Below are 26,853 nucleotides of genomic sequence, written 5' to 3'. Positions count from 1 at the left end.
ACGAAGCGACTCATCCACCCTCCGTTCCTAACCTCGTCGGTACAAGCAAAGAGGACCCTTGAGGCCCGGCAACGGAGCTTAATTAGGCCCCCGCGAAAGATCCAGGGACTGTACATTCTGATCAAATGATCAAGGGTGAAGGGCATCCCCTTGATCATATTCACGTAATATTTGGTCATATAAACATTGCGCCAGAATGAAGGGTGAATTTGGCCGAGAGTCACTTGATATCGTCCGCAGAAGTCGAGGATCACGGGATCTATCGAAGGCACGGAGGGCACCGCCGAGCCAAGGGTAAAGGGATAAGTATACACATTGAGGAAGCCAGTCTTATACGTCGTTATGTCTTCCCCCCGAGAAGGAACCTCCACTAACACCGCATCTCCCCAGCGACAGTCGATTTTCACCTGTTCGGTGTCCGTTATTAAACTAACGTATCGAGATACGGGTTAGCATCGCCCTGGCTTCGAAGAAGGTCTCTCGACCTTAAAATCAGAGGTCGTATCAAAGGCCTCCGGAGTGCATTTTCCAGTGCTGGGGAACACTATTGCTTTGCCCTAAGAGGGGAGCGTAGAAGAGGAAGGTGCATCTTCATGAGGGACAGGGGTGGAAGTGTTCGCCATTTTTACCAGAGGATTGCAAAGATGAAACGTAAAATCACGTTTTAGGAAAAGACACGGGAGAGGGGTAAGAAGAAGAAAAGAAAAACTATGTTGGGAGCCTGATAATGTAATAGAGAGGAAGGGGCGAAGAAATGAGTATTTATAGAAGCCTGACATGTGTGATTGGAGCAGACCAAAAGACAGCCAACCGCTATAATTAATTCGAAGGTTCCGAGGATTGTGTGAATGCGACGATGGGAAGCCCTGTCTATTACATCAGTCGCCTAGCAGAGCACAACTATTTGCTTCGATGGAGGCGCCCGAGGGGTAAGATCTCGAGAACGTTTCTCTTCGTTTTACTCTGAGAAATGCGGGAACTATCCGTATACGGCTAAAATTGGGAAGACCAATTTCGTAATCAACAAGGCATTGCGCGACTCGAAGGTCCCGGAGGATCGCCCGGGGTTCGGTGTCTTCTGGGAGCCCGCGTTCCCGGTATCGGGGCAGAATATACCAATGTTTATCAACGATAAGCGGGAGATTCCCTAGGAGCTGTATTTTCTGACAGATGCCTGCGCAAACAGTGACAGTCTACACCAGGCTGATTGAGTGGTTGTACCAGCGACTCTATGTAATAATTACACATGCATTTGTACTATGTTAGGATATCCCCCTCATATATAAAGGGGACCCTTGTTATTTTGTAAGGGCATGTGATACTCAATATTCAATACAAGAACATTCTCTCTGCTCTCTAACTTAACATATTGTCTTGCTCTTATTGCTTCATCTATTACTTACATTTATTGAGTTCCATTTATTGTTCTTCATTTATTGCTCGTTATTGGCCATAAAGAGCTGCAATCACAACCCCCATAGCTGTTAATACCCCCTTGATTGCCCTTAGCCGAATGTCCGGCTCAACCTCGAGGCCCGTATACGCCAGCTGGAGATCCCGATCTCCGGCCCTTCAGTTTGGTCATTACACTATCTAGTAGCTCTTATCATATTTTCTAAACTCTTAATTAGCATCTATTGCCTAAACAACTAGCATAAAAATAGATCACGTATTTTTAGAACCACAAAATCAAATCTAATTATAATTACCATTTTCAAGGCAAGCAATTTCTTTTGTTAATATTAGTATTGATTTGGTTTCGCTTAAAACTTTATTTGAGCTAACATTTATGGGCTATATAACATATTAGTCCATTCAAAAATTCTAAGTCCAAACTTGAAATAATATGTTAAAAGATAGAACTATGAAAAAGTTTAAGAAATATTTATAAATTACATTACAATAAATAATTTTATGTATAAGATATTTTTAATACTTGTATACATATAATGCCGAGTTAATTTGGTTTCAATTTGACTTTTTCTAGTTAAAATCGAACGAAACCAATTATGGTCGGGTTTTTTTCCTAATATTAGACCAAATCAAATCAAACAATAGTTAAAAATGTTCCCCGATGTAATTTAAATTAACCATTTGATATAATTTGTCGGTTTTCTTTGCACACCCCTAATGGATACGATGGCAGCTTTAATTTGAAGCTGCTGCGATTAGTTAAGCAAATCGAACCAATTGTTTCGTTGAATATATATGTATGTGATGCTATTACAATTGACAATACATATAGTGAAGTTTTTTGCATTTTGTACCAATTCAGCAAGTAAAAAAAGGAATGACGCAACGGACAAAACAAACCTTTCCTTTTCCTTTCTTTTTTTTTTCTTTCGTTTTCCTCATTCTCGTTATGAAGTTGGTAGTCCCTACTCTTAAAAAACTAAAAAATTAACTAGTAGAAGACGAGTGACAACATGTAGAAAATTGAATAAAAAGGCACGGGGATAGAATAATTCACTGGGTGCCACATGACGCCACTTAGGCCACGCCATCATTTAATCACAATTACAACTACCTCCTTTAACTAGACAAGAAGAAAAATGAGGGAACAGTAACGTTAACGGTGTGAAAGTCCACCACAAAAAATAAAAAATAAAACAAAATAAAATAAAATAAAATAAAATAATAATAATAATAATAATAATAATAATAATAATAATAAGGAATGAATAAAAAAAGACGTGTCTTATTGAATGCAAAAAATGCAAATGCAGGTCAATTTGCAAAGAACTTTATATACTGTCAAAAAAGGGTTTGCCCTTTTTGTATGACTAATCGAGACTCGAACATGATAGGCCAAGGTTCAACCTCGTGTAATATCGAACCATGATGCAAAGTTATATTGCCGAGCTCGTGACCCAGAGACCGATCGAGATCGACCAAGATCGAGACCGGGCAAGGTAGAGATCGAGCAAGATCGAGGGAAGCTTACCGAGCCAAATAACGGAAAGCCAAAATATTTGCAATTGGACGAGGATCACAGCGAAAATCTCGACACGTATCAAGAAAATGCTGATTAATTAGCTAATCATGGGATCTCTCATATAGAGTTGTATCAAGAGTAGGACTCCCCTACTACATAAAGGGCGTCTGTTCATTTGTAAAGGACATCATATTCGCAATATAAAGCAATATAGTGTAATTTTTCAGCTTTCATTATCTTGTTATTCTGCCCATAAACCAATTGAAACATCTTTCGGTTCAAGGGTGACTAAACTCGAGGGCCAAGGCTATTCAATTTGTGTAGTTTGCATTTATTCTTTTATCGTCAATTTCAATACTAATTTATTCTTATTAATTTTTACCGAGTTACATCATGTGTCCTTAAAACCGCTTATAAATTCAATTGTTATCCGATTTTAGGGTAAACAGTTTGGCGCCCACCGTATGGCTAAGGATAATAGTGATTAGCTGGTACAAACTTTCGTGACACACACTATTTTACACAAAGAATCTTTGATTGCAGGACTAAAAAATGTCGAACTCTCAGTCAGCACCCCAAGACATTGACGATAACTTCGACCACCACGGCGAAAATGATAACATAGCACCAGGGAACGATGTACCCCCGTTGGCCTCGATGGAGTCCTGGCTGACGTCAGTTCACAAGTAGCCATCACCGAAAATTTGGTCGTCGATCGCGAAGGCAGCGTCCATGGGGATGTTCAATCAGCCGCTCAAAGTGCACGTAGCAGTGACGATGGCGGGATCAGCCTACGGGTGATCTTCAAAATGTTGCAGGATCAGCAGGCGGCAATAGCCTAGCTCCAAAACCAGAACCACACATCGAGCAGGGTCGAACCCGAATCATCCGAGGAAGTTGTTCACAAGGTCGAATCAGTTTCAAAGAAATCAAGCGAGAAAGAATCGGAGACCAATCCTTCTATCATGAAGATGCTCGAAGAACTGACAAAGCGAATCGAGTCAGGGGAAAAGAAGATCAAGGAAAACGATAAAAAGGTGGAAACTTATAACTCCAGGGTCGATCAAATCCCGGGGGCACCACCAATATGAAGGGACTGCATTCCAAAAAGTTTGTACAAAAACCTTTCCCCTCGAGTGCGGCTCTGAAGCCAATCCCCAAAAAGTTCCGCATGCATGAGATTCCTAAGTATAATGGGACAACCGATCCGAACGAGCACGTCACCTCTTATACGTGTGCTATCAAAGGGAATGACCTAGAGGATGACGAGATTGAATCTGTCCTGCTAAAGAAATTTGGAGAGACCCTATCGAAGGGTGCTATGATATGGTACCATAATTTACTGCCTAATTCTATTGACTTGTTTGCTACGCTTGAAGATTCTTTCGTAAAGGCACACGCTGGGACCATCAAGGTCGAAACCAAGAAGTCGGACCTTTTCAAGGTAAGGCATAAGGACAACGAGATGCTCAGAGAATTCGTGTCTCGATTCCAAATGGAATGGATGGACTTGCCACCGGTCGCTAATGATTGCGAAGTTCAAGACTTCACTCAAGGTCTCAACGTTCGAAGTTCAGTGGCTTCACAGCAGTTGAAGCAGAATTTGATAGAATACCCAGCTGTCACTTGGGCCGATGTGCACAATCGGTATCAATCTAAGATCAGGGTCGAGGACGATCAACTTAGGGCTCTTTCTGGGTCCGTTTATCCTATCAGACCCGTCGATAGAATCAAGAGGGATATTGATCGAGAACCAAGGTCGAATAGAGATCGATAAAAACCATATAATGGAGACCGTAGGCTTAGCGGATCTTGGCGTCTCTGCACGAAATGAAAGAAGAAATGATCGAGGTCCAAACTCACGAGGACTCATGAGCAAGAACGGCTTCGATAGATCAATCGGTCCTAAAGAGGCGCCACGTTTATTAAAATACAACATTAATGTTGATGCGGCTGCCATCGTATCGGCTATCGGGCGCATCAAAGAAACCAAGTGGCCTTGACCTTTGCAAACTGATCCAACACAAAGGGATCCCAACCAAATATGCAAATATCATGGCACACACGGCAACAGGACGGAATATTGCCGACAACTGAGGGAAGAAGTAGCCAGTTGTTTAAGAACGGTCACCTTCGAGAATTTCTGAGTGACCGAGCTAAGAATCACTTCAGAAATAAGGACTCCAACAAACAAAATGAACAAGACGAACCCACCACGTCATCCATATGATCATCAGAGGGGTCGATGTTCCCCAAGACCTGATGATGAAACACACCAAAGTGTCAATCATAAGGGATAAACGGACTCTAGATTACCTACCAGAAGGGACTCTATCTTTAAACGATGAGGATCAGAAGGAATCATGCTACCCCATAATGATGCACTGGTAATAGTAGTTTCTAAAAAAGGGAACAAACTGAGAATGTGTGTGGATTATAAAGATTTAAATAAGTCATGCCCAAAGATTCTTTCCCTTTGCCTAACATCGGTCGCATGATCGATGCCACGGCCGGCCACGAGATTCTCAATTTTCTCGATGCCTATTCCGGGTACAACCAAATACGGATGGACCTGGGTGACCAAGAAAAAACCTCTTTCATCACTAAGTATGCCACATACTGCTGTAACGTAATGCCATTTGCATTAAAAAAACGCCGGTGCCACTTACCAACGACTAGTAAATCGAATGTTCTAAGAGCAAATAGGAAAATCCATAGAAGTTTATATTGACACTATGTTAGTTAAGTCCCTGCAAGCAGAGGACCATTTAAAGCATTTGCAAGAAACCTTCAGTATATTGAAGAAATACAACATGAAGCCGAATCCAAAAAAGTGTGCGTTCGAGGTCGGGTACGGTAAATTTCTCGGATTCATGGTATCCAACCGAAGGATCGAGATCAACCCCAACAAGATCAAAGCTATCGAGGATATCATGGTAGTAGATAATGTGAAGGTTGTATAAAGGATAATCGGGCGCATTGCAGCCCTGGGGCGATTCATCTCGAGGTCATCCGATAGAAGCCATCGATTTTTCTCGTTGCTGAAAAAGAAAAACAACTTCACATGGACCCTAGAATGCCAACGGGCCTTAGAAGAACTTAACGATACTTATCGGGCCCTCCATTGCTTCACACGCCAAGGGCAGATGAACGACTATACTTGTATCTAGTAGTATCGGAAATAGTGGTAAGTGGAGTCCTATTTCGAGAAGAACGAAGTACGCAATTTCCAATTTATTATGTCAGTAGGACCTTAGGTGAGGTCGAAAATAGATACCCTCACCTAAAAAAATTGGCACTCTCCTTGCTAAGTACCTCTAGAAAATCGAAACCATATTTTTAGTGCCACCCTATATGTGTTGTGACAACCTACCCTTTACGAAATATAACGCATGAACCCGAACTATCGGGACGATTGGCCAATGGGCCATGGAAATCAGCGGGTACGGTATCGAATATCAACCTCGAACCGCCATTAAATCCCAAATTTTAGTAGATTTCATAGCCGACTTTACGCCGGCTCTAATACCTGAAGTCGAAAGAGAGTTGTGGGTAAACTCGAGAACGTCTTCGGGAATTTGGACCCTCTTTACGGATGGTGCCTCGAACGTAAAGGGTTCCGGACTTGGCATCGTTCTGAAGCCACCCAGGCAATATAGTTCGACAATCTATTAGAACTGTAAAATTGACTAACAACGAGGCTGATATGAGGCCATGATTGCAGGTCTCAAACTAGCCAAAGGCTTGGGGGTAGAGGTGATCAAAGGTAAATGTGACTCCCTCCTTGTAGTAAACCAAGTAAACGGAACATTCGAGGTTAGGGAAGAACGAAAGCAAAGGTACTTGGACAAGCTACAGGTAACGTTGCACCGCTTCAAAGAATGGACATTTGAGCACATGCCCCAAGATCAAAACGGTGAAGCCGATGCCCTTGCAAACTTAGGGTCGTCAGTCGAAGACGGCGAGCTCAGCTCGGGGGAGGTCGTACAACTCATAAAGTCAGTAGTAGAAGAAGTTCATGCTGAAATAAACTCCACAAGTTTAACCTGGGATTGGAGAATTAAATACATACAGTATTTGAAGACCGGGAAACTTCCTTCAGATCCCAAGGAATCGAGGGCTCTGCGCATAAAAGCAGCCCAATTCAGCTTGTCAGAAGACGGAACCTTGTTCAAGAGAATGTTCGATGGCCCACTAGCAATATGTCTGGGACCAGGAGATACTGAATACATTCTGAGGGAAGTTCACGAGGGCACCTGCGGTAATCATTCAGGCGCCGAATCATTGGTTCAAAAGGTGATTAGAGCCGGCTATTACTGGATCGACATGGAAAAGGATGCGAAAGAGTTCGTACAAAAGTGTGACAAGTGCCAAAGGTATGCTCCGATGATCACCAAGCCAGAGAGTTGTTGCATTCGGTCTTGTCGCCATGGCCATTCATGAAAAAGGGGGATGGACATTGGAACTCTTCCATCGGCACCAGGTAAGGCCCAATTTGTCTTATTTATGACTGACAATTTTTCTAAATGGGATGAAGCACAGGCATACGAGAAGGTCAAGGAGAAGGAATTCATCGACTTCATTTGGGACCACATCATATGTCGGTTCGAGACACCATCCGATATTGTATGTGATAACGGAAAATAGTTTATCAGTAGTAAATTGACCAAATTTCTCGAAGACCATAAGATCAAAAGGATCTTATCGACACCTTACCACCCTAGTAGAAACGGACAAGCCGAATCGACGAACAAAACCATAATCCAAAACCTCAAGAAAAGGTTGACTGACGCCAAGGGAAAATGGAGAGAGATCCTGCCCGAAGTTCTTTGGGCATATCGCACAACTTCGAAGTGCAGTACCCCCATTCTCATTGGTTTTATGGCATCGAAGCTCTAATACCAGGTCGAAGCCGGAGAGCCAAGTATCAGATTTCGATATACAATAAAGGAATCAAATGACGAGGCCATGAATATGAGCCTGGAGCTATTGGATTAAAGGCGTGAAGTTGCCCTTTTTCGATTGGCCGACCCAAAAACAACGGATCGAGAGGTATTACAATCGGAGTGCCAACCTTCGATAATTTAATGTCAGGGACTTAGTACTAAGGAAGGTCACGCTAAGCACCCAAAATTCGAACGAAGGGAAATTGGGTACGAACTAGGAAGGACCATACCAGATTCTCGAGATCACAAGGAAAGGGTCATATAAGCTCGGAATGATAAACGGAGAAAAACTACCGAACAATTGGAACGTAACTCATCTTAAACGGTATTACTACTAGGTACGATCCCATTTCAATTCTTTCTATTTTTGTACTAACACTTGCAGGTGATCGGCAAGGAGCGGCACGAAGCCTTTAGGTTTGAAAGCACGCATTTCACTCTTTTTCCCTTGAACCGTTTTTGTCCCAATTGGGTTTTTCGGCAAGGTTTTTAACGAGGCAACAGTGGATCGTGCTAACTTAGAATTTAAGGTCGATCACGAATCGGTGTCGAAGACAGCACTAACAGTATCCGAGGTTCCTCTACAATCAACCTCGAATACTGAGGGGATTACCCTCGAATGTCAACTTTTTGCGAGGAAATTACTTCGTAATAGAAGGGTCTCGATAGGTAAGATTTGTTGTAAGGGCCAAACGGTCAAACGAACTGTTTCCTTGCGATTATCTTATGTCTTAGAAAAAATTTCCACTTCAGAGTATTGAACTTTCGATCTCTTAAGGAAACGAGCTCAAGGGCCAATTATGACCAGATTTCGGATGATCACCCCCACACTTGGGGATTGGCGTCCAAAAAACAAACTCAAACAGATCGAACTATTAATCATCGGGGGCATATGACCTTTTAAGCAACTCGTAGATTAAAGGCCACGGCCATACCCACTCGGGGATTGTTATCTTAGGCAAGCCTGGATAACTTGGAAAAACAAGCTTAGTGGGTTGCGCCCGCATTAAAAGTCTACGGCCGCATTAACACGGCTCGGGGACGTCCGAGAACCGTAACAAAAAAAATAGGCCTTTGAAATTTTTCATAACCGGTTTTAAAGGCTACCCTCGGCAAACTATGGTCTGAGTTACTTACTCTAGGAGAAAGTTTCCAATATCCCCGAACCTCCAAGATGACCCAAAAACAAAAATAATTTAAAGGCATGGTTGTTCGAACTTACACAACCTAAGCTATTTTATGCTAAGGCATTCCAACCTTTGTGAATACAAATAATAAAGCAAAGGAAAAATTCGAAAGCCAAAAGGGAAAAAGAAAGCCTTATATATATTTACACAATAGTCTTTTACAAAGGCCAAAATGGCTTAATTACAATGGCCGAAGCGACCTCAAAAAAGATGCAAAAGAAAGATAGAAAGTATAAAGCCTAAATAGCCTGATCTTTATCAGAGGCGACATCTCGACTGCCCACTTAGCAAAATGGCCTGACAACTCAGGTTTGTGAAGGACATTCCTTAAGTGAAAGGCTGTCTCAACGTCTATTGGGTGACACTAAAAATAAGGCCTAAGATTTCGAGAGGCAACTACGAGAGCTAAGGCCAACTTTTTGAGGTACGGGTAACGAGTCTTCGCTCCTGATAATATTTTACTAACATAATAATCAGAAAATACGTACCTTCTTCTTCTCGGACCAAAACGTCACTTACCGCTACTTCTGAGACCGCTAGGTAAATTAACAATTGCTCACCTTCCCCCGATTTTGACAGTAACGCTAGGCTGGACAGGTACCTTTTTAGGTCTTTCAATGCATGTTGGCATTCTGAAGTCCATTCGAAGTCGTTCTTCTTTTTCAGAAGTGAAAAGGAGTGGTGGCATTTTTCTGAGGACCTTGACATGAATCTGCTAAGAGCCACCAATCTGCCGGTCAGTCTCTACACTTCCTTGACACTTGTCAACTTGTCTGGGATGTCCTCGATGTCTTTTATTTTATTCGGATTTACCTCAATCTCTCTCTATGAGACCAGAAACCCCAAGGATTTTTCGGAGCCGACCCCGAAACCACACTTCTCCAGGTTGAGTTTCATGTTGTACTTCCTCATAATGTCAAAAGTTTCTTGGAGATGTTTTCAGATGATCTCATGTATTTAAATACTTAACTAACATGTCATCAATATATACTTCCATCGTTTTGTCTATCTAAGTCCCAGACATCTTATTAGAGCCTCTGATAAGTGGCTCCGTCATTTTAAGCCCAAAAGAAGTTTGTTATGAAAGAAGTTTTTTCTTGATCCTCCGGGTGCATCTTGATCTGATTATACTCATATTAAGCATCAAGGAAACTTATTAGCTCGTGGCCAACCGTAGCATCAATCATTTGATCAATGTTCGGCAACGAGAATGAGTCTTTAGGGCATGCCTTATTTTAATCCTTATAGTCTACACACATCCTAAATTTTTTATTCTTTTTAGGTATTACAACTAGGTTGGCTAACCATTTCGGATACTTTACCTCTCGGATCGAACTGATATTGAATAATCGGGTTACCTCTTCTTTAACAAACCTAGTCCTGACCTCTGCTATCGGGCGGGGATACCTATCATATCCGAGGGCGACCACGCAAATCAGTTAACGTTAGCTTTAAGAAAATTTATAAACTCTAACCTGAGCTTGGGATTTAACCCCGTTCCAAATGAAACTTTATTTCCGAAAACTCCTCGAACAAAGCCACATGCTCGAAGTTCTTTCGTGGTCGACTTGCTTGCATCTGTCTCCTCTGGTACCTGAAAAGACCTCAGAACCTGGTGGGATTACGATGACTCCTCGCCTTTATCATCCTCATTCGGAAAGGTAGAAAGCATCGGTTCCTGTAATTGTTATTTGTTGGATTCTTTTCCTTTGCTGCTAGAAACGGTCAACGCGTTCATCTCCCTTGTTGCTGGTTGGTCTCCTCTTATCTGCTTGATACCTTCTGGCATCGAAAATTTCAACAATTAGTGATATGTCGAGGGCACAAACTTTATCTCGTGTATCAACGGCTTCCCGAGGATCACGTTATAGCCCATTTCACCATCTACCACTTCAAACATGGTGGTCTTTATTAGACCTTCGAAGTGAGTGGGTAGCAAAATCTCTCCTCGGGTTGCCATACTTGTCAGGTTGAAGGTAGCTAGGAGCTTTGTCGCCGGAATGATGTTCCAGGTTAATTTCGCTTGCTACAGAACTCTCCATTGTATTACGTTGGTTGAACTTCCTGGATCAACGAAAACACGCTTAATTTTGAAATCTCAAACATTAAGTGAAATTACCAGTGCGTCATTGTGAGGTAGGAAAAGTCCGACGGCATCTTCTTCCGGGAAGGGGATGTCATCTTCCAAGACTTCCCGAACATTCTTGCCATGAGTTATTGATATTTGCATCTTTTTTGCTACCGAAATGTCACCCCATTAACCTTTCTCCCTTCGAAGATCATGTTGATTTTCATCCGAGATGACCCTGCTTCCGTCTTTGAGGGATCTGCATTGTCCTAGTTCCAACCGTAATTGTTTTTGGCGCGGTGACTTAGAAACTCTCTAAGATGGCCATTTTATAACAGTCTCGCCACCTCCCCGCGAAGATGTCGACAGTCCCCAATTCTATAACCATGAGTCCCATGGAATTCACACCATAAACTAAGATCCCTCTAGCTAGGATTTGATCAGATTGGTTTCGAAAATTGTGCTTCTTTGATATTTATCATTGCCGATGCCAATTCTACAAAACTGATGTTAAAGTTATAATCTGATAACCTGGGATATACTGGATCCGGGCCCCTGGTATCTCTTTTTCCTGCAATGACCTATTGTTTCGGCCATGATCCATCCTTTTCTCTAGAGAAAACCTGTCTGATGACTGAAACATTTTGCTACTACGCTCATCGGTCCTCTCATACGGTAGAAAATGACCCGTAGAGGATTGTCGATCTGTATCAAAGTTATTTTTAAATTTGTCTCGATTTTTATCTCGACCTCGTCCCTTTGTTGATATCGATGAGCCAAGTTGATCATCTTCTATCCTTATTTTTGACTCATAGCGGTTATTGACATCCGCCCTTATGATTGCCTGAAACTTGAGCAAGCTCTCCTTCAGTTTTCGAGAGGCATCAGTACTCCGTGGATTTAGAACCTTCGTGAATGCCTCCGCTTCCCACTCATCTGGAACCGCCGGTAGCAACATCCTTTCTTTCTGGAATTGGATCACAAATTCTCGCAGCAGATCGGATTCGCCCTCCGAAATTCTGAATATGTCTGCCTTTCTGGCCTGAACCTTTCTTGCTCCAACATGGGCCTTAATGAACGAATCTGCAAGCATCTCAAAAGAATCGATTGAATGCTCAGGTAAGAGGGAGTACCATGTCAGGGCCCCCTTTGTAAGGGTTTTGCCAAACTTCTTCAACATAACCGACTCAATCTCATGTTGAGCTAAATCCTTTCCTTTCACTGCTATGGTGTAGGTCATGATGTACTCCTGCGGATCCGAAGTCCCATCACACTTTGGTATCTCCAGCATCTTGAACTTCTTCGGGATCAATTCTGGTGCCGCACTTGATTTAAACGGCAATTTTGTGGTACTTCGTGGAGTCTGGACCCTTTAACACCGGTGGTGCACCCAAAATCTGATCCATCCGAGTATGAAACTCCTTCACATTCTAATTTATTTGTTTGTTGATCTCTCTTATGAATCTCATGAGCTCGACTCTAAAAGGACCACTCGAGTTATTATTCCCAGATCCACTATCGGTACCCCCCGGCTCCTTCAAAACTGACCTTATCCCTTGCGGTGTTGTTATCGGTCCTTTGTGCCTTCTGATTTGCGGGAGCGTTGGGATAAACCGGGGCCCCTCCATTGGCGTTATTGGAAGAACCCGATAACGCCTGCTTCAATTCTGTCATTACACTATCCTGCCTTGAGAGGTGGTCCGTGATTGCTCTTTGCTGCTCTCTAAGAAATTTAACCATTTTCGCAATGTGTTTGTCCTCCACATCATCGAGAGTTGGGCCCCGCACATGTCGAGGATATGGCCCTTTGCGAATCGGGGTTGTCTCATCCCCATCGTTGCGGGTTTCACTGATGGAATCATCGCGATGAGACACCTCTTCCCGTTCATCGTGTGCTCTAACATTGTGAATGTTGTTGACATCGTTGGTTGCCATATCTGGCTTTTACTTAAGAAAAACTGAAATTCGTTTGTAACAAACAAACAGATTAAAGAAATTGGTGCCAAACTATTTACCCGTGAAACGGTACAGTTGAATTTATAGCGTGGTTTACAAACAAGCGAATCGATTTGATCCGAAAATGATAAAGAAATAAGAACAAAAATAAGATTAGCAATTGAAATTAAAGAAAATAGCAAGCTTGATTTTGAGCTCGGTCTTTCCTAGGGCAAAAGCAGAAGCAATGATAAAGCAATGAAAAAATTCTTTAGATTGAGTGTAAAACAGTATGCTATAGCTTTTGTGTGCATAATGTATTATGTCCCTACAAGAGTTGCCAATCTGCTATTTATAGTTATTGCTAGGGAAACATGATCCTAAAATCAAGCTCCTCTTGAATGAGAATAAAAATATAATTGATGGGTGCGTAACGGCTAGCTTTGAATGCAGATATTTTCTGTTATGGCTACTCATTAAATGATATCTGATGTCATGCCTTTGAGTCTATACCATCGGTTGTGCTTCCTTCGGGATCCATCCTGTACCAGTTACGCTCTTCGTAACCGATATCAATTATTTGCCGACACAACTTTTGTCCGTTCTCGATTCCACATGTCACCTCGCTATTTAACCACTTGTTATCAACCAATTTCACTATACTAAGTGACGGATGACTCCGGGAATTGGCATTAACCATATATCCTCTCAATTCCTTAATCCACACTGATAGTAGATTTTCGAGAGGCAGAATCCAAGCCGTTAGATTTAATGGATGACTCCGGGAATTGGCATTAACCATACTATACATCCAATGATAAGTAAACTTAATTATCTTGAAAAACTCAAATTTCGAGAAACATTACATAATTTTGTTAAATCAGGTAGGGAAACTTGATACTTAAGTGATAGAGACCTACTCCAAATCTATACCTCAGATTCCTCCTTAATTGTCAGTAGTGAAGTTTAATTTTAACAAAGAAAAAGCTGACAAAGAAAGTAAACCTCCATAATAAGGTGAACAATGTTCTAGAACAGGTAATTAAATTACACAATCTACAGTATCATCAGCCTTTTGCGCTTACATGTTGCAAAAATATGGGATTAATTAATATTATTTTGTTTTTTTGTCACGCCTTGTTTGAGTTTGTGACTCATGGCAGCGATTAATTAATTAAGTTAAATTTCCTTCTGTATCATAGTCAATTTGTGAATTAAAGAACACACATTGGTCAAGTAACAGGAACTTTGAAGTTAGCAACTACATTTTAAAACAACAATCATTTCATGTGCTAAACTATAGTAGTAAGTAGTAGGTTTTCTTTTCAGACACTACAGCATCAATAATTATTAAGTTGTTTCTTTTTCCTTGTTCTTTTCTTTGTTCCAAGAAACCATGCAGGAAGCTTACAACTTAATGATGATTGTTTACCCTGGAATCCGGGTAACAATTGAATTTATATGGGGTTTTAAGGATCCGTGAACTAAAAGATACAAAAGGTTTAGATTGAGGAAAATAAAAGATAAAGACTCAACAATTGCTGTTAAAGTAAATAATCGCAGAATATAATATCGCTTAGAACAATTGTGCTTGATAGCGTACAAGAATTGAGAGAGATGGTACTGTAGTGTGATGATTTTCGATGCCCTCTTTATGGGGTCTTCTCCCCTTTTATACATTCTGATTAAGGGTAAAAATAAGGTAGGTAAATCAATTACATCGTGGATCCCTGTAATTACGCCTTAATGGCCTGGAGTGGTTGAGAAAATCACGTTTGGGCGAGATATCCGGCGACGCTTGGTTATCCGTTACGAGTCCGGCTTCCGACCTTGTGTGTTTCTCCATCCGGTGGTGACTCATATCGAGCTCTGCAACGGTCTCGGAATGACTTGACCTCGGTTGTAGACGTGGCCGTCGTTCTACCTTGCATCCAGGTCGGGTTCGATGGCCCCGACTTGCCCCGGACCGAACCCAACCCGGTCGGGCTCAAGCAAAAAAGGGTATCACCCAATACAGATAGTCCCCTCGTTTATTAGAGAGTAATGATAATAAACGATATGATCGGTGACGTGATGCCCGTGACGTATGGCCATACGCCAGGTGAAAAAGCCATCGAGTACTCTGACCACGCCTGCTGCAGGCATTTAATGCTTCTCTTAATTATCTGTCGCTTCGTGTCTGTAACTTCGCGATTCGTGCCACCGCCTCATGGGAAAAGTATAAACGACCCTTCCAGGTTCAACATTTCTTATCTTTCTCAAATTTTGCGTTGGTTGTATTTTCTTTTCATCTCTTCGTAAAGCTTCAAGAAATGGCGAAAACTTCACAAAGTGTTCCTTCTAGACCAAGCTCGGCCGCGAGCCCCGCTAGATCTGATGAACCTGCGCCAGAACCCCCATTGAAAGCTTTCACACCGACTGGTTGCTCGGTATCTGCCGACTTCCAGGTTGAAAACCCATCATCGGTCCCGGGCCGCGGCGAACCGGCATCGGAGTATATCAGCCTAATCACTCCCGGTTGCCTAGACCGGGTGAGGGCTGAATGTAGATGGGAAGGGAAAGACCTGGTCGCCCCTTCCCGTGACGAGTCGATTATGACTCACGTTGAAGGATATCTTAGTGTATATACATATCCCTTCACCTTAGGCCCCTTAGAACCCATTATAGTGGAGTTCTGCCGGCGGTACGAGGTGACCTTAGGTCAGATCCACCCCTCGATGTGGCGGATCGTATATCTCTTTCGGTTTTTTGTTGAGAGAGTCGAGGGCGATTTTCCCTTTACCCTCGACCATCTTCTTCGACTATACAGCCCCCGAATATTTCGAGGGGGATTAATAAAACTGGCCCGCCGGGCTAGCAAACCCCCATTCTCCAGCATCGATGAAGACAAAGATCGAGGCTGGATGAGCAGGTTTGTCCGGATCAGGACGTCCGACCTGATTCCGGCCGATTGCATGCCATTTCCGGAGAGGTGGAACCTCAAACGTAAGTATTTTCTCACTGTTCATCTTTTAGAGTGTGTTTTCCTCAACTTCTTCCTGAAACCCCCTTTTCTTGTGCAGCGGTGACCCAAACTCCAGCTGCCGTCAAGGATCTGGCCGGCTGGGTAAACAAGATAGTGGCCCAGCGGCCATATTCGGAGCGAAACTGGAAGGAAATCTCCAAAGGTCGGTGGGAGGCGAAAAACCATGGTAAGCCTTCTTTTTGACCGGTAGCGCATTTTTTCCTGTATATCGGGAATGCATCATAACCCTCGTGTTTTGCAGGCTTGCCCAAGGACGCGGAGATGAGGTCTTCAATACTATGCCCCCTTCCGGTTCCGGGAGAAAATAAAAGGCCCGGGGAGTCCGGTACGGACGAGCCTCAAAGGAAGGCTAAGCGGACAAAAAGGGCCGCCCGCAAACCAAAAAGCCAAATCGTCTTGTCCTCCGAGGAAGAGGATGACAAAGAGGATGACGATGAGGAGCAGCCGGAGCTCGTCCGCCACCGATCCATTCGACCGGACCCTGAGCCGGTGGTCGATCCAGTTGAGGCTCCTCCCGAGGACGCGAGGGTTGAGGATGCTAGTGAACCCTCGGCCCCTGCGCGGGCATCCCCGGGTACCGATCACCCGGTTACGTCCCCCCCATCTTCCTCGACTTGGGGGCAGCTGCCGGACGACATCCCGATGATGGGAGGTAGCTTCGAGACCTTTTTTGATGGGGTACCCTCCGCCAACACTTTCGGGCTCGAAATCCCCCGGAAAGACCTTCAGGCCGAATCAAGTGGGACTTCGGCCGTCAACAAGCTTGTTGATAGGTTTCCAGCTCCGAGCCTGGACCCGGACTGTAACAGGATAGTAACTTTTGCTATCCCCAAAGACGTCCGGGCTCTGGGGCCCCCGGTCGGGGTTGCAAGCTATCTTCATCACCTGATGACGGAGGAAGACCGGGCTGCGACCGAGGCTGTAGATTGGACATGCCTTTTCAACGAAGCCCAGCAGGCGCAGCTCAAGGTATTTGCTTCTTCCTTTATTTCTAATATTTTCGCCTTGCGACCCATTACTGACTCTTTAGACTTTTCCTTTGCAGGCATCGGTGCTATATCACTCGATGTTCCTCCGAATCAAGGACAAAATGGAGGCGGAGCGAGAGGGGCGCCGGGTCCTTGAAGAGAAGCTGCTAGAAAGCCGGACCGGATTGGACCTTTTGAATAAAGAGCACGCGTCCTGTGCTATCCGGCTGGAGGAAGCAAAGAAAGAGCTCGGTTGTAAGCTAAGGGGGGTGCAAGCCGAGCTTAATCGGGTTAAGGCCGAGCTTGACGAGAGCAGAGCCGAACTTAATGAGAACAAAGCCGAACTGGAAGCCCGGGTGCAACAGTTGGAGTCGGAGAAGACTTCCCTTCGGGAAGAGGTTGCGGACTTGACGTTGGCCAATGAGGCTCGAGTCCTTGAAATTGAGCTATGGACCAACCGATTTCGGGAAGCTGAGGCTAAAGTTTCTCAGGCCGAGGAGACTGCCAACGATATGGTGGCCCAATATAGGGCCGATGCTGATGCGGCCAACCAGCAGTCAAGAATGTTAGCCGAATATGCGAAGTGTCAGGCCCGGCTTGAAGTTCTTACTGAACTCCAACGTCGCGGTTTCGATCTTGCATCGGACGTCGCCAAAGCCGCCGAAGCTGAGGACGCTTCGAGAAGGGCGACGTTCCCCGAAGAATTCGAGGATGGCTCCGATTGACTCCGGGAATAGGCTAGGCTTTGTTTTGTTTTTCCCCTCTTATGTAATTGCTCCGGTAGCGAGCTTTTTTATGCAACACTGCCCTTTGCCATTTATTGCTCCTTTTTTCAATCTTGTTATTACTTTGCCTTTTATCTTTTTGGAACGATGGTAGTCCTTTATATTTTTCGAAATAGTCTCCGAGTGAATGTATTCGAACTCAGGTGAACTTCGACCTTTGGGTTTTCTCAAGGCAGTCCCCGAGTGAGTTGATTCGAGCTCGGGTGAAGTCTAACCCTTAGGTTTCTTCGAAGCAGTCCCCGAGTGAGTGGGTTCGAGCTCGGGTGAACTCTAACCCTTAGGTTTCTTCGAAGCAGTCCCCGAGTGAGTGGGTTCGGACTCGGGTGAAGTCTAACCCTTAGGTTTCTTCGAAGCAGTCCCCGAGTGAGTGGGTTCGGACTCGGGCACAATTTGACCTTCAGGGTTTGTATCGATTTTACGCCTTTTTCTTAAGGTCTTACAAGTTCGAGTATACTTCGCCTTTTAGTGAAGTCGATGATGAAGCCGGTATTACCTCTTTTTTGAGATTTTATGAATTTGGACCCGCCTTCTCGAGGACTTATGGTCAAAACAATGCCTTATCGAGGCCTTACGAATTTCGAACTCACCTCTGAGGTCTTTCAGTTTTATGCGTCGCCTTATTAAGGTCTTATGAGCTTGGACTTGCCTTCTTGAGGTCTTATAGTTTAAGTGTTGCCTCATTGAGGTCTTATGAGCCTAAAGCAGGTCTTATGTGATCGAATATGAGATCGAATATGCCTCGAGGAGGTCTTATGTTCAATTGTGCCTCGAGGAGGTCTTATGTTCAAAGGTGCCTCGAGGAGGTCTTATGTTCGAATGTGCCTCGAGGAGGTCTTATGTTCAAATGTGCCTCGAGGAGGTCTTATGCTCAAATGTGCCTCGAGGAGGTCTTATGTGATCGGACTTGAAAGCATACCGAAGAGTCGAACAAAATCTTTTAGGTTATGATGTGAATATGCATCAGATAGTCTTTGCTATTGCAGTAATAGTTAATACATCATACTGATCCGAGCGGATTAGGTCAGGTTAGTTGGGCACGGCTCGCTTTGGCCGTTTGACCCTTACATTTATTCTTATTGACCTTCGCCTTCTTCGGAGGGCGATCTAGTATACAATGATTTACCCTTGGATACCTTTATAGTAGCACGATGTTCTTGCTGCCTCGTTAAAAACCTTGCCGAAAAACCCGAGTTGGGACAAAAACGGTCGAAGGAAAAAAGAGTGCAGCTCGTGCTTTCAATCTCTCCGATGTCCGAACTTATCTTAGCGACCGATCATCGACCTGCGCGGGTTAGGATCGGACAAGTCTCCAAAAAATTTATGGAAGCGAAGAAGAAAGAAGACTTACCTTTAGCAGTAGTATCTCTTCAAGTGGCCTATATTCCAGTTATTGGGTAGTTCTTTCCCATCCATCGTTCCTAACTTGTACGAACCCTTTCCGGTTACCTTCAAAATGGTGTAAGGGCCTTCCCAGTTCGGTCCTAATTTCCCTTCATTAGGGTCTCGAGTGTTGAGGGTGACCTTTCTTAGTACCAAGTCCCCTATATTGAAGTGTCGAAGACGAGCCCTTCGGTTATAATATCTCTCGATCTTTTGTTTCTGAGCTGCCATCCTAACTAGTGCGGCCTCTCTCCTTTCGTCTAAAAGATCCAAGCTGGTGAGCATTGCTTCTTGGTTGGTAACCTCGGTTGCATACCGGAATCTAGCGCTGGGTTCGCCCACCTCGACTGGGATCAAGGCCTCGGCTCCGTAAACCAAAGAGAAAGGAGTGGCACCGGTACTAGTCCTTTCGGTTGTCCGGTAGGCCCATAGGATTTCGGGCAGCATTTCTCTCCATTTTCCTTTTGCGTCTTGTAACCTTTTCTTTAGGTTCTGAACGATGGTCTTGTTGGTCGACTCAGCCTGCCCGTTTCCGGTGGGATGGTACGGGGTTGACAATACCCTCTTGATCTTGTTATCCTCGAAGAATCTTGATACCTTGCTCCCAACGAACTGNCTGAGGTCGGATTGATGATTGCAGCTTCACGGGAGCCTCCTCGGCCCTGACAGGCTCCTGGACCCGGCTCTGGAGCTGAGCTATAGCCGATTGCTGGGCTTGCAGCATGTCAAAAATCATTTTAAGGTTGATAGTCTCTTCGCCGACTGCCTGGGCCCTCGAATCGTCCTCTCCCCGGACGCTATGTGATGATCCGGAGGCCTGATCAGTGTTGAGTGCGCCATCCGGGAATCGGCATCTATCAGGTTTTCGAGCCCGGGCATTCCATTGTTTCCTGTCTGCTGTTCAAGTTCGTTGTTGATTGATTGTGCCATTCTATGAGTTGGTAATTTGAATGTAAGATGGACTCTTTTGCAAAGAACCAGTGTATTGTGATGCGTCAAGAAAGAGTATCAAAGAGCTCACTAATATCCTTAGCCCCACGGTGGGCGCCAAACTGTTTACCCTGGAATCCGGGTAACAATTGAATTTATATGGGGTTTTAAGGATCCGTGAACTAAAAGATACAAAAGGTTTAGATTGAGGAAAATAAAAGATAAAGACTCAACAATTGCTGTTAAAGTAAATAATCGCAGAATATAATATCGCTTAGAACAATTGTGCTTGATAGCGTACAAGAATTGAGAGAGATGGTACTGTAGTGTGATGATTTCCGATGCCCTCTTTATGGGGTCTTCTCCCCTTTTATACATTCTGATTAAGGGTAAAAATAAGGTAGGTAAATCAATTACATCGTGGATCCCTGTAATTACGCCTTAATGGCCTGGAGTGGTTGAGAAAATCACGTTTGGGCGAGATATCCGGCGACGCTTGGTTATCCGTTACGAGTCCGGCTTCCGACCTTGTGTGTTTCTCCATCCGGTGGTGACTCATATCAAGCTCTGCAACGGTCTCGAAATGACTTGACCTCGGTTGTAGACGTGGCCGTCGTTCTACCTTGCATCCAGGTCGGGTTCGATGGCCCCGACTTGCCCCGGACCGAACCCAACCCGGTCGGGCTCAAGCAAAAAAAAAGGGTATCACCCAATACAATGATGAAGGAAAGTTATGTGCTTTAATTTCCTGCTGACATGAAAGAAGACTAAAGATTAAAAACCACTAAGGCTCCTTACACCTCAGTCTGATTCTGTCAAAAGAACAAAATATATAATATAACCTCAGCTTGGTATTTTGTATTCTCTAACAACGTAGCCTATAATTAATTGTTAGAAACTTTCCAGCCTACACATCTCAAGTAAATAAAAGTAGGAAATTGCCCAACTACAACATACTGAAACACAATGAACCACAGTATACGTACTCATAATGTAAGTAACCAATGCAGATAATTAAGGATCTTTACAAAAATAGCGGCCATATTTTATTTCTTAGCCAGTACGCATATAGAGATGGATCCAAGATTTAAGGTTTATAGATTCAACCCTAAGGTCCTTAACGTTGAGCCCGTTATATTTTTAAAGTTATGAGTTCATATCTCATTGTTTTGTTACAATTACAGTAGATTTTTACACAAACTTATACTCTCAGTTAAAAGTACTAGATTCAGATGAATCTGATACCTTAATTCACCCATGTATACATGGATTATACACTGATTATATACAGTTATGTACATATTATACATATGTCGGCTATTTTTAATTTAAGCATTAGCAGCTGTTTGCAACAAATTATATGTGATACAAAAATAAATTGCAACCACAATATAAATATGAAGAAACATAATTTTATTGATAAAATGATGCGGGTACAATTCTGCTTGTTCCCTTGATTCTTCTCTCCTATTTATCTCCGTGATTCGATGGCTGGAGCAGCGTATTTCTCGAACATAGGATGATACGGGCTTTCATGGATTTATTTGATATCCATGAAGTATGTTGTGGATCTTCTTGAATTATTTGATTATCAAGAATTATCCGGCCACTTCTTGATCTCTTGCGAATATCCCGTGAGTTTATGATCTCCATTTTTGAGATGCCTATTCAAAGGGAATATGTGACCCTTTTTATAGCTTTGATTTAGGGTTAGGGTAGAGTAACTTCCAAGAAACCCTAATAGACTCCTAGGATTTCAAGAGTTTTGTAGTATCTTTAATTTAGGATTTGGCTTGATCCCTTAAAATTTCGATGTCTACAAATGCCCCCTACTTCAAGGTTTGTCGAGGGGAAGCTTGCCGGACCTCAAAGACGAGACTTGATGTAATACTTTTTTTCTCGCCTTTAAACAAAGAACTTAAATTCTTTGGGCAACCGTTCCAGCAACTGCTCTTGAACATGCGCCGAGTGATCGGGCCAATATAATAGAGATCGGCAGATGTGGCTGCAATAACGTCCTTACTTAGAACACCATTGCTCTTTCTGAAGTCCATCACAATATAGTTGATTTTGAATCTTGTAGTTTTCGATTTACAGGAGAAAGAGATGAAGGGCAGAACTGGTCCCACCGGGCGTGCCAATTTGTTTGCAATAAATTATATATGATACAAAAATAAATTGCAACCACAATATAAATATGAAGAAACATAATTTTATTGATAAAATGATGCGGGTACAATTCTGTTTGTTCCCTTGATTCTTCTCTCCTATTTATCTCCGTGGTTCGATGGCTGGAGCAGCGTATTTCTCGAACGTAGGATGATACGGGCTTTCATGGATTTATTTGATATCCATGAAGTATGTTGTGGATCTTCTTGAATTATTTGATTATCAAGAATTATCCGGCCACTTCTTGATCTCTTGTGAATATCCCGTGAGTTTATGGGATTTTCGAGATGATCTCCATTTTTGAGATGCCTATTCAAAGGGAATATGTGACCCTTTTTATAGCTTTAATTTAGGGTTAGGGTAGAGTAACTTCCAAGAAACCCTAATATACTCCTAAAATTTCAAGAGTCCTGTAGTATCTTTAATTTAGAATCTGGCTAGATCCCTTAAAATTTCGATGTCTACAGCAGCAAATAGAGAAACAATACCGGATCTTAATTGTATTTTGCATGATTGGTATGACAAGTAGACTTATTCCATATGCATATGAAGTATCCGAGTTTAACGGATTCTGCATATAGAAATACTGAAGTGTCTATAGAGTTGATTCGTATACTATAAGTTTTAGGTTTTCTTCTCCACCACGCTACGTGAATTGGCCATTATTTTTGAAGTATTCCACTGTATTACTATTATCAAAACATCTTAACTTTCAAGCAGTTGAGCACGGTAAATAATTGCAAATAATACAAATTTATACTTCTGAACTAAAACATACTATAACAATGTGATTCTACATTTCTATGGAATTAATAACTTCTCCTCAAACCAAAGTGACTTGAATATCGTTGGCGTACTTGCTGTTGCTATCATATGTCGGCACCTGATTTAATGAAAGTAATTATATTAATCAATTTTTAAGCATTTACGGAGTTAAAGGTGATTAAACAATATAAGTACTCCATCCATTATGTAGTATTTCCTTATTAGTCTTCTAAACGTAATAATATATTTCATTGAAAATAATTTAATTTAAACTTCTCAAATTGATGACATAGTTTTAAAATCTCATGACTTCTTCGAGTCACAAGTTCCAAAAGACAATCTTTCTTTTTTTTCTTAGCTTTGTGCCCAGTCAAACTACCGGAGGAAGAAGAGAGTAATTAATAGATGGTAGATGCAATTCTAAACTTTATCTTTGTCCTAGAGGGTATGCGGTGTAAAGGATACATGATTTAACTTAACACGAATGATCAAAGAAACAGCAAATAATCGAATTAAAAGAAAGCAAACAATTAAACCAAATGTGTTGAGAAAACTAAGCCTGACGTTAGGTTCGAATGCTAGAAACTGGTTCCAATCGAGCCCGCGGGAGGGCGCTCGGTTTCAGTTGAATGAGATAATAGCTGAAGAACACTTGAACAATTGCTAAGAGACAAAAGTAATCATTATTGCTATGATATGCGTACCAATAATGACCCAAAAAATGAAAAGGTTCTCCCCTTTATATAGTAGAGCAGTTTTAACCCTAGTACAAGTCTAAATGACGTAAAAATCTTTTTCTTCCCTTTTTCCCAGTCAAACACGATCCGCAGTTAATATCGGGCGTGATCCGCACCTGTCACGACCCAAATCCCAACCTGTCATGATGGTGCCTATCACATTACTAGGCAAGCCGACAATCATATAGTAATTACGCATTTGGATTAAAAATATGATTTTTAACAAGTTCAATAGCAGAAAAATCTCATAAATAACTGATAAAACAATTGCAACTCAACAACAACAAAACCCAAAATTCTAGTGTCACCGAGATCATGAGGTACTAAATACCAACACAGTCTAAATCCCTAATACAACTATTTGAAAAAATAGAACAGTATTGAATAAACTGAAAAGAAGGAGAGTCGAGGTTTGTGGGTGTCATAACAGCTACCTCAATAGTCTCCGAGTAGATACTGCACCAAATTTAGCAACCGTCGTGTCCAGATGTACCTGGATCTGCACATGAGGTGCAAAGTGTAGTATGAGTATAACCGACCCAATGTACTCAATAAGTAACAGGGCTAACCTTGAGCCGAAAGCAGTAACGAGCTCAGAAAGATACAATTCAAATCAAATAGTGACAACACAGGTATAACAAGATAATGACAACAATAATTCATAGAAATTTCCATAATCAGTTCGTACATAATACATAAATGTAGACGTGCTTTCGAGTTCAACAATTTAAGTTCAACACTGATAAATATTCCAAGTACAGCTAGCATGAGGAATGTTACATCTCTATGCATACATGTCAAATATGCATGTCAAATGTAATGCATCACAGCAATATCCCCAGGAACTCGCACTCTCAGAGTACTCACTCTGCCTATCTCACACTTTCGCTTATCACACTCAATCACTCAGACTGTACGGTACTTGCACTCACTGCTGGTATGTCAGACTCCGGAAGGGCAGATCCTGCCCGGGCACTAATATAAGCCAACATGGAATGCTGCGGCGTGCAGCCCAATCCCATAATATAAGTCAACAAAGCTTGTTGCGACGTGCATCCCGACCCTACAAATAACTGTTGCGTCGTGCAGCCCTATCCCATAAATATCACTCACAATCTGGCTCTCAAGTCCCAACTCGGTCATCAATATCTCCAGTCTCTTGGGCTCACAAATCTCATGCCAATCAGCCCAAGCAATAATAACATGATGTAACAATAAATGATAACAGAGATCAAGATATGATATGCAATGAATAAATATGAGTGAGCACATTATTGCAACTTAAGAAAATAACTCGACAGCAGAAATGACCTTAGTGGGTCCCAATAGAATGAGCACATAGCATAAACATGATTTCTAACATGGATCACAACTCAATTATTGTAACACGTAGGAATTACAAAATTAGATAATTGCACAACACCATAGAAATAATAGAGTCATAATTACCACGGTGCACGCCCACACGCCTGTCACCTAACATGTTCGTCACCTCAATACCAACCACATAACACGTATTTCAGGGATTCGTACCCTCTGTATCAAGTTTAGAGGTATTACTTACCTCAAAGTGCGCAACTCGATGCTCCAACAAACCCTTGCCTCGCGAATCGGCCTCCGAATGACTCAAATATGGTCACAAACAACTTAATATAATCAATATAATCTATAGGAATTGATCCCCTACGATAAAGATAAGTTCTTTAACCAAATTCAAAAAGTCAACCCCGAGCCCACGCTTCGGAACCCAACAAAATTCACAAAAATCCGAACATCTATTCTATAACGAGTCTGATCATACTAAAATTATCCAATTCCGACCACAAATCGACCCTCAAATTACCAAATCTTACTCTCCAATCCCTAGTCCAAAATCCCCCAAATTTCACTTCAAAAACACATAATCTAGGTGGGAAAATCAATGGGTATTCAACATTAATGAATAGAAACGATCAAAAGTTGCTTACCTTTTGAAATCTAGTGAAACCCCTCTCAAAAATCACCACTAGCCGAGCTTGCAAAGTCCAAAATGAGAGAAATCACGAAACCCTTCTATTTAAACCTTCTGCCGGTGATTCCTCACATATGATCACTTAACCGCATCTACTATCCTGCTTCTGCGGAGAGATGGCTGCATCTGTGGCCCCAGACCTCCTAGTCCACTTCTGCTTCTACGGTCAAACATGCGCTTTTGTGCATGCGCACCTGTGCAACAACTCCCGCTACTGTGGAAACCCAAGTCCAAACTAATCTTCGCTTCTACGCTCCACTTCCCGCATCTACGAGCTCGCAGATGCAGACAAACCTTTGCACCTGCACATCCCCCAGCCCCCAACATTCTTATGACCTGCCTTAGAGTTTTTCCCGAGGGCGTGGTTAACACTATGCCGAGCTCAGACCCTGTCACATTGGAAGCTCCGTCCATGAACAAGGTCCAAACTCCATATGTCGATTTCGACGCCATTACTGCTTCTTTGGTAGCCAGAGGTAAAAGTCCCGGACTGAAATCGGCCACAAAGTCAGCCAAAACCTGTGACTTAATTGTAGTCCTAAGTTTATATTCTATGTCAAATTTTCTCATTTCGACGGCCCATTTGGCCAGCCTACTTGAGTTCAGGTTTATGAAGAATACTCCGCAGCAGAAAAGTGGTCAGCACATCTATCGGGTGACATTGGAAATAACGCCTTAGCTTTCGAGCTACGACTATGAGGGCTAAGGCCAATTTTTTCAAATGTGGGTTGCGAGTTTCTACTCCAGTTAAAATTTTACTAACGTAATAAATAGGAGATTGTGTACCTTCATCCTCGTGGACTAAAAGAACACATACCGCAAGACCGCTAAGTAGATCAGTAGTTGTTTGCCTTCCTCCGATTTTGACAGTAACAAAGTACTTGACAAATACCTTTGTAGATCCTTCAAAGCCTGTTAGCATTCCAATGTCCACTCAAAGTTATTCTTCTTTTTGAGAAGTGGGAAAAAATGATGGCACTTTTCTGAAGATCAGGAAATGAATCTGCTCAAA

General features: G+C 42.6%; 1 protein-coding gene across 1 annotated transcript; it reads left to right on the top strand.

The window, feature by feature from the left end:
* Nucleotides 16,228–24,814, top strand: LOC109226204. Its single transcript, XM_019390999.1, has 4 exons — nt 16,228–16,262; nt 16,338–17,065; nt 17,142–17,323; nt 24,661–24,814. Exons 2-4 carry the CDS (start codon nt 16,358–16,360, stop codon nt 24,812–24,814), a joined length of 1,044 nt encoding a protein of 347 aa, XP_019246544.1. The 5' UTR covers nt 16,228–16,262; nt 16,338–16,357.

This window comes from Nicotiana attenuata, chromosome 5 (genome assembly GCF_001879085.1).
Source record: "Nicotiana attenuata strain UT chromosome 5, NIATTr2, whole genome shotgun sequence".
In the NCBI taxonomy this organism is placed as follows: domain Eukaryota; kingdom Viridiplantae; phylum Streptophyta; class Magnoliopsida; order Solanales; family Solanaceae; genus Nicotiana; species Nicotiana attenuata.
This window is presented reverse-complemented; position numbering and strand designations above follow the sequence as displayed.

Excerpts from the sequence above, each read along its gene's own strand:
- LOC109226204 (XM_019390999.1), top strand. The coding sequence starts at position 16,358 with ATGAGGTCTTCAATACTATGCCCCCTTCCGGTTCCGGGAGAAAATAAA. Across the intron at positions 17,066-17,141 it reads CCCAGCAGGCGCAGCTCAAG|GCATCGGTGCTATATCACTC; the intron begins GTATTTGCTTCT and ends TTTCCTTTGCAG. Across the intron at positions 17,324-24,660 it reads AAGAAAGAGCTCGGTTGTAA|CAATATCCCCAGGAACTCGC; the intron begins GCTAAGGGGGGT and ends AATGCATCACAG.